General features: G+C 37.9%; 1 protein-coding gene across 8 annotated transcripts in view; it reads left to right on the top strand.

Moving 5' to 3' along the window:
* Positions 1-8,379, top strand: part of MAP7D2 (MAP7 domain containing 2) — a 41,499-nt gene extending 33,120 nt beyond the window's left edge. For 7 of the 8 annotated variants that reach the window (XM_053457293.1, XM_053457296.1, XM_053457297.1 and 4 more), the window contains 10 exons: positions 565-767; positions 999-1,055; positions 1,658-1,790; positions 2,027-2,231; positions 2,725-2,829; positions 3,159-3,212; positions 3,688-3,757; positions 4,267-4,456; positions 5,904-6,179; positions 7,929-8,379. In XM_053457293.1, coding sequence (XP_053313268.1) covers positions 565-767; positions 999-1,055; positions 1,658-1,790; positions 2,027-2,231; positions 2,725-2,829; positions 3,159-3,212; positions 3,688-3,757; positions 4,267-4,456; positions 5,904-6,153 — 1,267 coding nt within the window. In that variant the 3' untranslated portion in view covers positions 6,154-6,179; positions 7,929-8,379. Of the gene's footprint in view, positions 1-564; positions 768-998; positions 1,056-1,657; positions 1,791-2,026; positions 2,232-2,724; positions 2,830-3,158; positions 3,213-3,687; positions 3,758-4,266; positions 4,457-5,903; positions 6,180-7,928 lie in introns of those variants that run through there. The other variant, XM_053457299.1, reaches the window with a different exon arrangement.
* Positions 8,380-13,432: the final 5,053 nt, after the last annotated feature.

Genomic DNA, 13,432 nt, shown 5'->3' on the forward strand with positions numbered 1-13,432 from the left:
GCACCAAGGCTCTGACCAGATGTAGAAGTGCTCCAGGAGACCAGAATAATACAGATGGATCCATGGAGAAAAAGATGCATTTCTGCACTTCTTTCTCTGCTGATCCATCTGCATTATTCTGGCCTCATGAAGCCTTGAAGCTCACCATAAGGACAACCTCCAATCAGGCAGAAGTGCCATGGAGGCCGGGGTAATGGCAGCAGATCTACGGAGAACATTAAAGACGCGTAGAACAAGAAGCGGAGCTGTTGAGACAGAGAAGGTAGGGAGACATTGAGAGTGTGTGTGAACAAGAGAGAGAAAGAGAGAGCAAATGACAACAAATTTTGTTTCTGGGGAAAGAGCCTCGGAATTTCATCCAAAACGAAAGGGCAGGAACTCATTTTTGATTGTCCCAAAACAAGTAGACCAAAAATGAAACTCCAAATTTGTCAAAATAGTTTTTGATCCTAATATTGGTTGTATCTCAGGTCTTTAGTTTCTGAATGGTTCAGCATTCATTTGTGGGTTATTAATCTAAGCCCCTTAGAATTTTAGTAATGTATCCTTTTTTAATTTATGTAGATCACTTTCAAAGTCATACTCTCAGTCTCCTGGAAAGAATAACAAACGTTACCCAGCAGCATCTCCTGTCAAAACTCGAGCTGCGTCTAGCCTTGGTCATGAGACGCCTAAAAAGAAAGGAGAAAAGGAACAAGTTGGTCATAGACCAGATGATAATAATGTGGGCCAAGGGACATTATCGCCAAAAGCAGAGACACCTGAAAGTAAGTACTAAAACAACGGGGGGAATATGTTCTATGAAAGGTGACATCTGGTGGGGTCTTTTTTTCTTTGATCAGTAAATATGGTGTGCTAAGTGTGTTTGTGTGCGTTCTAAATGTCCCTTAATGCCGGGTTAGTTTTAAGTTTATACATTAATACATTATATGGGTCAATGCTAAATGCGGGTAATCATTTCATCTTGCTCTCTTTTTTTTATTTATTTACTTTTATAGAGCCGTCTAAGTCTGAAAAGGTTTCCTCACCTGGAGTTAAAGCAGAGACACCTGAAAGTAAGTAGAAATGAGAGGCAGTTTTTTCCCTAAAAGCCTGGGGTATCTCATGCTTTTCATTCTTATGTGAAGATAGTAGTAGAGCCACAGTGGAAAACATTCCCACGGTCTTCCTCTTCTTGGGTTTCACTCCCCACATATGTAATTAGAGCCAATATGTTTACCAAGTGGTGTGATCATAGAAAGTTTTGTAGTGAGACACAACGGAAGTAAACAGGACTTTGCCTTCAGTTGATGTCTAGTAGTGTTGAGGAATGAGATTGCATTAACATTTGCCATGGTATCCACAATGTCTGTTAAAACTTTTGTTAACTCATGATATAAAATACAAATCTTATGTAAAACTCCCTCAAAATATTTTAAACCCAAGGTGTCATTTGATAGATATATATATTTAAATACAACATTCTGGCATGTTGTATGTATTAACACAACAACAATGTAATCCAAACATATCAGTTTTAGGCTGGATATTATTTTCATAAGTTTGTCTTGCTGATTTGGTTGATACAATGTCCACATTACTTCTGGTGGCATTTGCTATGGCATGGGCTAGTGTGCTTGGATGACTGGCAACATGATATATTTTACCCGCATGCTAGATACAGGGAAGACCGGCGCAGGCACAACCGATGCAGAAGAAGCGGCAAAGATTCTGAGTGAGAAGAGGCGCCAGGCCCGTCTTCAGAAAGAACAGGAGGAGCAGGAGAGGCGTGAACGAGAAGAAGCAGAAAGGTAACCTAGAAAATGTTTTTCATTTATAAAAGGATTTGTGCTTGAATAGGGCAGAACACAGTTTTCCACCATTGTTTTTACTTTTATTGTTACCCCTCCATAAAATACCACACACCATCCAATTGTCTTGATTTTTCATGCTCCTTCAGAAGCATCTCTATTCAGGGGGAATGTTCTAAATTAAAGAGCTCCTATGTTCTCATGGCACTAATATAATCCATAAAACAAACCCACAGGCAAAAGATGGAGGAGGACAAAAAGAAGGCAGAAGAAGAGAGAGTGCGCCTACAGGAGGAAGCTCGCCAGCTGGCGGAGAGAAAAAGATTGGAGGAGGAAGAAGCAAGGAGAAGGGCAGAAGAAGACGCCAAGAAGAAAGCAGAGGAGGAAGCGCTGCAGAAGGAAAAGCAAGAAAAAGAAATACTGGCCTCCCTAGAAAAACAGGTATGCTATGTGGCTTCAAGTTAAATGTGAAATATCGGGTATGGTCATTGCTAAAGCAGATCTGTATTTATTTTTTCCTTTCAAGCTCCAATTCAAGACATTACATAGATATATTTATATTTAATGTGTTTGCTAGAGCACAGTAAACAAAATGTGCATCTGTACAAGCTACATTTATTTACTCTATAGTTTTTTTATTTTTAGGGAGATATCATTATTTTTAAAATGGGAAGGATCTGTTTTGCTTTGTAGAAGTTCTAACCTTCTGTTGAAATCCTCTGTAAATGGTTAATATGGATAGTAAGGTAATGTTTGCTAAGCAGTCGGTGTAAAGTAGAAGCCAGCGGTTGTAGCATTTTTGCGGACTTTCAATAAAATTATACCTGCAGACGTTCCTGTCATTGAAATCACCACTTTTTTTTAAGGTTTACTTTTTAATATATTGTAAAGAACATAACATATATATATATTTATTTATTTATTTTTTTTTTAGAAAGAAGAAACTGAGACCAAAGCAAGAGAAGCTGCTGAAGCAATGAGGATTGAGAGGGAGCAAATAATTCAGCAAATTGAACAGGAACGGCTTGAGAGAAAGAAGGTAACATAGCCAGTGTTCTCCGATGTACCAGGAATGGATAGATCCCACGTATATTTTTGTTTTCTGAAAATGAGATGTATACCTTGTAACCCATCAAAAGCATAATGCGCAATCAAGTCTGACTGTTCCTGTGGAGAGAGATGTCCATTTTCACTCAAAGCAGTAGACCATGTCTACTTAAGAGCAATGAGTGTCTGCAAGACGTCTGAACTAGTCCCCAAAAGAAAACTGTAACTTATAAAGCTGCCCTCTCAAAATGTCAAGTGTTCTTCAAAAGAATCCAAAGTAATTTGTTTAATGATACTTTAACTAAAATCTTTGTTTTGCAGAGGATCGATGAGATCATGAAAAGAACAAGGAGAAGCGATGCTCCAGAGGGGAAGGTATGATGGAAAGATTTCACACGTGATACAGGTCTAGGTTTCAAGTGGGAAGTAACAACAGTAGAACAAACTCTTTCTAATAAGGTGTTTACATGAGACCAGTCCATTATTTTAGTTGTGTACATACTGTGTTCTTCCAGCTTCAGTACTCAACAGCTTTGTTTAGCTATAAGCTGTATTAGGAGGAGACAAGTAACAAGTGTCATAAATTAGACTGTAAGCTCCACTGGGTAGGGAACATCTTTGCTAATGTATTCATGCCTATTATACCCCAATCAGGTCCGTAGACTAACTTATTGACTGCACTTTTTATATCTCCCCATTGTAATACTGTAAACCATAAAGGAATGTGTAACTCTATTACCACATAATAAACAAATAATAATAATAAAAAATAAATATATATATAATATACTAATTCTTAGCCATCAAATAACTTACAGGATTAATTTATACCATTATGTATTTATTCCAGAAGGAAGAGTCCAAGATGGATATTCCACAGTCACTTGAAATGGTGAATGCAGAAAACACTGACGTGAAAGGTGAGTTTCTTTGTATTGCTTTGTATTAATCCTTAGGATTAATGTACCTGTCAGCTGGGTGACTCTTGCATCAATTGAATGTGTATTTCCTCCAATAAACCATGCGGCTCTATTAAGCTAAAAAAAAAAATGCAGCTCCGATTTAAAGGTAAAATTCATTAGCATACAAAGTTTCTGTTCGGCTTTTCATGTCAGGATTCTAGAACAAATAGTTTTTGTCTTTTTTTTAATTTGTTTTCTCCATATATAGATAAAAGGCCACGTGTTTACATTTGTGTTTTCTCTTCTTGTGTATTATGTTGAATTTTAGCCTGTTTTAATAAATTGTGTAAAACCGGAGTAGCCCAGAGGCTGTTCATCAGCCGTTAAACTACAACTCCCATGACTCTAATCAAGCCAATTGCAGTCTTCGACTTTGTAGTTTAGCAGCCAAACATTTAAAAATAATTGCCGGGACGTATCTTGAATGTTTGTCATTCATTTTCCCCTTTGCCTGGTTATCTTGTCAGTCCTTGTGAATGGGTTATCCAGCCATCATGGAAGCAAGGAATCGGCCCCTGCAGTGGTTGAAACAAAGCCTCAGGAACTCTTCCCCAATGGGCTTAAACCATCTGTTGGCGTTATCCATCTAGATGCCCTAGGCGGAAAATGCAACAGCTTGGATGATTCCGCCGATGAAGTCCAGTCAATGGATGTAAGGTATAAATCCCTTCTGGTTCTACTTAAGCCTTGTATACAGCTTTTTTTCTCATTTTTCTTTTCATGGCAATTTCACAACAATACAATAACTCAAAGTACCCTGATTTGAGCTTTCTCATCTGGGCCCTCATTGCTCTGCATACCCTGTACGGTAATATTTGATACTGATAACTTGTATTAGTGATGCTACCATTCTCCTCAACTAAATGGCTACCGATTTTTCTTTAACGGGAAGTTCCCCAGTTGTGATGTTAAAAATCCAATTTTCCGAGATCCTTAAAGGACAGTATTGTGCTTATGTCTGCCTGAACACTGCCAGAAATGTAGGTAGTATAACACTGATGTAGCACATATTAACTGGGCAAGTCTATGAAAATGAAGGTAGTGAGAGACTCTTATTAATGACGTTCCATGCCGTCACGTGGTCAACATCGCATCAAACGACCTTCGGTCATCAACAGGTTAACTTTGTCTTGATGGTTTTCCCAAAACCGAAAATAAAATTACTAGTGTATCACTGATATGTGCACATTATGTACTTACAACCAAATGTTTTTTAGTGCCATTAATACCAGTAAAAAAAGATGTAAGGGCAAAATGTCCAGTAAAACTGCCTCTAGAGTGTGACATTGGTTAGCGATCAATTATATTCACCATTGTGTCTTACATTAAAAGTAAGTGAGCGTTTTGCCTTTAATTTTAGCTTTAAACTGAGCTTGTTTGAAAACAATATGACATACTGTGTTACTTAGTTACCCACGTTTGTCTTATTAAAGCGATTAGAGATCTCCCATTGAGCAGTGACAGAGGGGATGCTGCACCCCCTACCAAACCTGCCACAATATGCTACATCCGTGTTCAACAGAACATTTGGGGATGTTTGTCTAAGGGGGGGATAGTTACTGGAAATCCACACTTTAAGTATATGGCACATTGATGTTTATTCCAGCCTCCAAAGGCAGCAGACGTGTTTTATGGAAAATAATTGCCTTGTTGTTGCGTGCTGATGATAGTTTGGTTGTATGTTAAACCAAAGAAATCTTTGATACATTTTAGTGGCCCTTAAGATGAAGAAGGGACATTTGAGGTCTTGAATACATATGTTGCTCCACTTAAATGGATTAGAAACCAATACAGAAATATCATCTATTTTGTGCAATTATGTGTTGGAAAATATAGAAGAAATTTGAACCCTCAGGGTCTGACACCCATATACTAGCCTCTTGCTGTTCCAGGCTAATTTTAGGCAAGACATTCACTGCTCCATAGTATATAACAGAAAAAAAGTGTAAATATCCATTTATTTGCCACATAGGCTGAAATAAGAATGTTTGTTTAATAAGTAGAGCCCCAAAAACATGAGGAGAACATGTTGTTTTGTTTTAATTATTTAACAGCTAGGAAGTTATCCCTTTGCTATAAAATGTTATTGCTGTTGTGTTCACAGTCCTGCCTCTAAAGAAGAGCTTATATCCATCCCGGAATTTTCTCCATTGAATGACCACATTCCCAGCGTATCATTGGACCAAAATGGAACAAATCATTCCAGAGCCCTGGAGGAACTTCTGGACTTTACCGGCCAGGTGACGTACTCTAAGATCTCCAGCGAAAGTATCGGCATCGATGACTGTAACAGAAATCTGATTGATGGATTTAACAGCCCTGGCCAGGAACCTAAACTTAACTCAATATGTTGACTTATCCAGCTTCAAATGTAATGGAGGTAATATGATTTTTTGTAAAAATTCTTTTGATCTTTTATCCCATTCAGCATGAAGAGAATAATAGACTAAGACTACTTATATTTCATTCTGTGGTTGCAATTCATAAAAGTAATTTAATGTGGAGCAGTAGGACATATGGAACATATATGGTGGTCCTGTACCAAACTGACCCCCTTCTGGTCACATATTCTCACAATGGTCAAATTAATAACAACTTCTATTAACTCTCTGACCCCAAAGATGGTTTTATTCAAAGTGATTCCCAATGTTATTCCCAAAGTACAGAGAATTATCCTTTCCCATTTATTCATTGCTGTCACTTCTATTCTCCCTAGACACTGGGGTAAACAAACTGTCCCAAATACGCAAGAATTGTTGACACTTTATAAAGAAAATAAATCTTTAGAACTCAGTGTACGTCATTTGACGATAGAATACCATACATTAAAGTACTATTGGGATGAATTTGATAGGAAGCTTCGTAACAAATTTAGGTCAGAATGGGACTCTACTTAGGAAAAAAAGAGAAGTGTATTGTGTCATTTTCAAGTTCAACTGTGATATATTAAGATTGTACCTTGTGATTGTACATCTCATTATACTCTCATGTGGATGTACTACAGTATATATGAAAAATTTACATTAACTATTGTAAGTAGCTGAACCCCTCCCTTTTTTTTTTTTTTTTTTCTCTTTTTCTGTATTCCTATCTTAAAAGTTATACTTATCTGTTATTTGAAAAACCTTTCAATAAAAATTAATTGGGAAAAAAAAAAGTAATTTAATGTAAAGGTTTATTTGTTATAATAAATGTTTAATAATAAACTTAGCCCTTGTTTACCTCACATGAAAGCAGAACCAGCCTTATGGGCATAGCTATATAATTCCATGTATTTATACAAACTGCTCAAAATTGCTAATGGGTGAAAAAAATCAAAGTACATACGGAGCCATCCCCATAGACAATAACTGGCAGTAGAATGGGTCGTAAGATGCCACATTTGCCGCAAGATTTCTGCCCTGCTAGATCTGCCGACGTGCGCTGTAAGCACTATTATTGTGACGTGGAAGCATCTAGGACTAACATGAGCACAAGCACTGTGCGTATTGGAGCTTCGTGAAATTGGTTTCTATGGCCAAGCAGCTGCACACAAACCAAAGATCACATTTTAGGCCATTGTACACTTCCAACTTTGTGGCACCAGCTTTGTACATAACAAGGTCCGTAAGGAACATGGTTTGATGTGGAGGAACCCACACAGAGCTCTGGCCTTAACCCAGTTGAACACCGTTGGGATATATTGGAATGCTGATTACGAGCACAGTCCAAAATCTTGTGGAAAGTCTTCCCAGAAAAATGGAGGCTGTTATAGTAGCAAAGGGGGTTCCAAATATGTTAATAGATTTTGCCTCATTAATTTCCTTTTTTTTACACCATTAGCAGCAAACTCTAAAAGACTGTTAGGTAATGTAACATGGACATGTATGCTAACAAATAGGTAACCTGGATCCTATAGTTTTATAACCAATGTATTAGGCATGGCTGGAGTATCTTCTTTGACATGATGAACAGGAGTTGAGCTAAGCCCGCTTTACTCGTTTCCAAAAAGTCTTTGGACTGGATTAGAAATCCTTTTTGTTGGCAGTAGGTCTATGGCTTACCTGAAACGGCTGAACTGTGTCTTAACAATTACATTCCTCATAATGTCTTGGCTTTTGCTAATAACCTCTGCTTTATTTTGTTACAGATCTAATACAGTAACAAGGCGAAGGGAACACTTTGCCCCAATGATGCTGCTGGCAGTGAGACAGATAGATAGAAGAAGCTTTTTCTTGCAGATCTAGCACCGGATTCTAATATTGGAACTGAATATAACTTGCAAGTCGTATAGCATTAAGAGGTTTGCATCGGCAAAAACCAAGCCTCGGCTTCATAGATTTTTTTTATTTTTTTTTCTGAAACTATCACGTTTTATTGGTTCCAGCTTGTAGCAATGTTTGATTCATTTGACACTGGGTTAAGTTTATAGTTTTGCAGAATTCTTATGGTCTTTAGTAGGGGGAAAAATCCTATATTAAGGCTAAACCTGACTGCTGTAATGAAATACTGTGACTCACATTGCAATTATTTATCCTGAAAACGAATGGGCGTTAATTGCTGTTTTATTGCAGAGTGGTTATAATGTTGGGCAATATAACAACCAGTAGAATGTAATTGCTGATTACCACTTTTTGCACCAGAATTGCTTCATACATAAACCCCAAATCCCATTGCATGCATCCCGTTAACGTTCTATACCATGTGGCTAGCCGGTTAAAAGTACGTTATTGTCATTTTATATCATTACAGTAGAGAACGTGTAAAACTGCCTATCTGCAAGGGTTTGGAGCAAATCTTACACAGCTGGGGTAGCCAAAGTACATTTGTAAATGGAAAAAAATAACTCTGGATGCATGAAGTGCAGTTCTAATCCAAAACAGAACATCAGGAGCATTCCCTTAGTTGCTATGGTGATTGCACCACCTCCATAACTTTGTACCAACATTACACTTTCACACCCATTATATTTAATGTTTAACTTGTCTACTTTTTTTTTTTTATAATATTCGGGATGCATTGGGCCAGATTAGAGTAGAATATATTTAGTTTTAGGTCGGTTATGGCACAGTACCTTCCAAATAATAGCCCAGTCAATAAATTACTACGATGATTAGACCATTCTTTCATGGCTTCAGGTTTGAGTCCTTCCTGCAGCTCCTCTGCTTTAATGTTGTTGGGTTGCCATGCTTTTGGCGTCTGTGTGCCCTGAATAAACTTTAATTTAAATTGAATAAACTAAATGTTGCTCTTATGAAGGAAATAATGGTGATTCAGAAGTTCTACAGAATGTTTTATGTATGTTACAGTATGTGTTGTATTCTGGTATCACTGTTCCTTTAAGTATATCCAGGGCATATACAAAATATATAGGGCGTTCGCTATTTTCTGTGCAGTTTAGGCTTTTCAACAAACACTATGTTTTGCAGCAACAAGCCTAGCTTATGAAATATATTACTTTAGATCAAACCTCGCAATTCCCAAATAACATCTTGTGACTTGGTGAGAGTAAAAATCCCAGAAAACGCCTTTATATTTTTTTTTAACAGACATACAATATAAAGAGGTTTATTCACTAAAGAGAGAGTTGGCAGGAGAGTGGTAGTTTCATTTTACTGACTTTACTTGAAATTATGGAAGTCCAAACCTAGTAAGGTTCTGTTGCAGGATTTCTTGTCACCTTGTTGATTGAAGAATGCATTATGCAGGGCTAGCTCTGTCCTTCTTGCCACTGAAGGCCCTTTATAATGTATAATGAGTTCAGTTGAAATCACAACTCTCCTGCCAAATCTGGTTTAAGTGGATATATTCTAAAGACAATAGTTTGCGTTTATACTGATGTGCTGTAAATAAGAGGATTTCTACCCAATTTGAATAATTCCTCAAAATGAATCGGCTTAATATGATACAATCTCTAAACATTTTGTATCACATAGTGTTATTCATTCCACTGCGCACGGTTACCCAATACAGGGATATAGTTATCAAAGATGAATAAATGTGTAATCATATTGTAAGTACTATAATGTGAGTAATTTGATGTACGAGAGACTTGCTGTATATAACTTTCAGACTGTCCTTGGTCGCTTTGCAGATTGTGATATCTCAATGGGGCTGGAAGATCAATGTGTTGGACTTTGTTGCGAATGTATTCTGTAAAATAATTAAGTGCCATATTGTACATTTAATTAACTTTTTTTTTTTTTTCTTTTTTCCCCAGTCGGTGAATTATTTAATTGTTCTCAAAGTGTATATATTTTGAAGCCTTCAATTAGAAAGTCACAGGATTAAGATATATATTCAGCTTTGAATCCGTGGCTGTATGATATGTAATAGATAATTGCTAATATACCTCTGAATTGCAGTTATTACTGTCCAGGGTAATGAGCAATAAAGACTACTTTTAAATGTTCCTACAAATTCATACTTATTGCACTAATTAAACTGTGTTACAATAGGAATAAAGGACACAGGTTGGTAAGGCTTATAAATCTGATAAGTGCTAGAGAGTTGACTGTGTTACCTATACCTCTGGCACTTAATGGGTTAAATGTAATTTTTGAAGGTTTTTTATTTATTTCATTTTTTTTGGACTCAAAATTGGATTAGGATTTTAGTTTAATTTTGTTTCTCTTGAGAACTAACATTAAGTACTGCAGCAGCTTTAGGAAGTAATTCATGGCTGTAGCCATCATGTAGCTTTCCAAATAGCGTCTCATGTATTTTGTGTGTAACAGTGCACACGATACGGTTATATTCATACTGGTGATAATTTGACTCGCTAGCTGTGCAGTAAGATTCAGCATGTTACTGTGACCTCAAATTAGTCCTGCCATTGAAAATACAACAGCAAAACGTTGTGGTATATTGTACTTTATGAAGTCATCAGACCTGTAGATTCTCAATTGGCATGACACGTATAGCATGTATAGATCAAAATAAAATACATCCTTGTTTTGAAACTGTAATTTGTCTCCTGTGTCTTGTTTTTTTTACTAATTGACCTCTTCTATACATTGCAGAATACTGAATTAGCATGGGGGGGGGTATGTGGTGTGTGTGTGTGTGTGTGTGTGTGTGTGTGTGTGTGGCTAATACATTTTAGCCCTGGGTTTACCTGAGAAGGTGGGGGTGTATAACTGTGTTTATATTACATTTATTTATACAGCGCTGGCAGATTCTGCAGCGCTTTTACAGTCAGAAGAACAATTTAGAAACACATATAATAACAAACTGGTTCAAAGGAGAAGAGGGCCCTGCTCTTGCAAGCTTACAATCTAGTCGGTGGTTGAGGGGGAAGTGAGACAGCTTGGATGGGGATGAGTTGATCTGGTTCCGATGTGTTGAAGCTGTTGATTTGTTCAGATGGCTTGATTATGATGATGGTTGGGAGTACTGGGAAGGAATGTTGTACAGGTGGGTTTTCAGAGAGGTTTTGGAAGTTGCGTATGAGGCAGAAAGTCTGATGGAACGGGGAAGGGAATTCCACAGGAGGGGTGCGGCGTGGGTGAAATCCTGCTTTCTGCTGTGGTGCTTGGTATGTCGTTTCCCTCCAGTTTAACTTATGAAGAGTCCACTGGGGTTAGGCCACAGTAGTTACATTTCCAAGTGAGGCCTAGGAATTTATAGGGCTGCCTCACAAAGTAGTCAGATAAGGTGATTGCATACAGGAGGCAAATATTTCACACCTTGGCTAACAAATGCAATTAAGCTAGACTAGAGGGCACCAAATCTAACCCTTTGAGAGCAGCAGGGTATGGAGACATGCAGGATAAAGACATACCAGGTGGAAAGCATGTGGTTGTATGGTGTATTACAATGTAACCAGATAATAAATAAACACAGACACAATTTTTTTGGATGAACAAAGGCCGTGGTCTTTTATTTAGCTTATAACAAAATCACCATATAAACACTCAACCAATAACTTAGTATCAACTTCATAAATAACCACAACTCTTGGCCCAAACCACAGAGTTAATAAATTAAAACAAGGCCGACTGCCCCAAAGCCGGTCGGCCTACCACTGAAAAAACCCTGGTGTTCACTCTCTTTACAGAAAGCAACTTAACCCCAATAAAAGCCACGACATGAAATATATACTTTTTTTTTATTTTTATAAATGGAAAATAACATACATAAAATAAAAACGGGGGAAGGGGGGGGCGGTCGACAATTCAGCAGCTCTTCCATGCTGCCACCCCGAAGCCTTGCTGAAAACCGCCGCTCACCAGACGCAATTAAGGTCAGTGCAGTCGGTTAACGCAGCCTGGGGTAGTGAGACGGACGCCTCAGGAACAGCGCTTATATAGTGCAAAATCCTGCCCAAACCATAGCGCGAGCTGTCCGCGAGCGCAACAAAAAGCAGCAGCGCGAGACAAACTAAGCGGCGCGAGCCGCCCCCAGAACATTCTTTCAAAAAAGGCGGGCAAAACTAAGCGGCGCGAGCGCATGCAAAACACAAACCAGGCTGTCCTTTGCCTGACCCCTGCATAGTTAACCCTTTCACATACTCAGCTCCCCCCCAACAACCACATGTAACCCCGTGCTATTTGCACAGGGTTTTTTCAGGAGATGAGGGGTTCAGGTGAAACGTGTGATAGTCATACCAGGTGGAAAGCAGGGGTAACAGCAGGAAATGAGGGGTTCAGGTGAAAGGTCTCATTACTGTATGAGAAGGAGATATGGCAGGTTTATAATTGACTTCTACCTATTATATGTAGTCTGTAAAAATTAAACTCTCTTTAGAAAACCGCTAAAGAAAATGCTACCTATTACAGTCTCGGTATTGTGGGAATTGTTCTAGAAGAGCTAAACTGCTTCCTGTTGGGTGCCATTAATGTGTGTGAATACTTAATTTTAAATAGCTCCAGTCTATGTGTTTATGGAGTCTTAGTTATGTGTTCTGAAAGGATGCAAAGGTATATTTTCACCCTAATGGGTTTTTCTCATTAACAAGAGCCTCTGTCCTTTTTCCAGGTCAGTATTGTGACTTCAAACAGTGCATGTTCGCTATGCATTATGGGGCCCTTGTACTTGGAGGTATCATGCTGTGTTAAGGTTTCTACACATGCATGTAAATCATCTCACATTCATTACTAGTGAGAGGATTCACATGCATGTGAAGTTAATTTATTGTTTTCTTTCTAAAAACTCTTATCTGCAATAAATTCCCAAAAGCTTCCAAGTATATAGAGAACTGCTTATCCATATCTGACCAATAGATGGCGATAAATAACTCCAGATTAACCACTGCTTTACAACAACATCCAGCACTCACCGCAACACAGCATACACATTTGTTGGCTAAAGCACAGGTGTCACCCACGCTTAGTTTAGTTTAAAGTCCATTCAGGATCCTACTGAGAAACCCAGATGTCGGCTTGCACTACATAAACATGAAGTTTATAGGGAATTAAAGTACAGGACAGAAGTTTATTTCAAAGGAGGAGAACTGTTAGAACAATTTACATTACATAACACTTATTTACATAGCACCAGCAGATTCCATAGCCCTGTTTAAATTTAACAAACCAGTAAAAACCGCTTATTTACGTTTGTGGTCTCTCTAATTGCAAAATTCTAAAGTGGTAAACAACCCAAGATATTAAAAAAAATTTTAATAGCGCACTATAAAAACATTCAGGTTTATAC

This window comes from Spea bombifrons, chromosome 2 (assembly GCF_027358695.1).
Source record: "Spea bombifrons isolate aSpeBom1 chromosome 2, aSpeBom1.2.pri, whole genome shotgun sequence".
Classification (NCBI taxonomy): Eukaryota; Metazoa; Chordata; class Amphibia; order Anura; family Pelobatidae; genus Spea; species Spea bombifrons.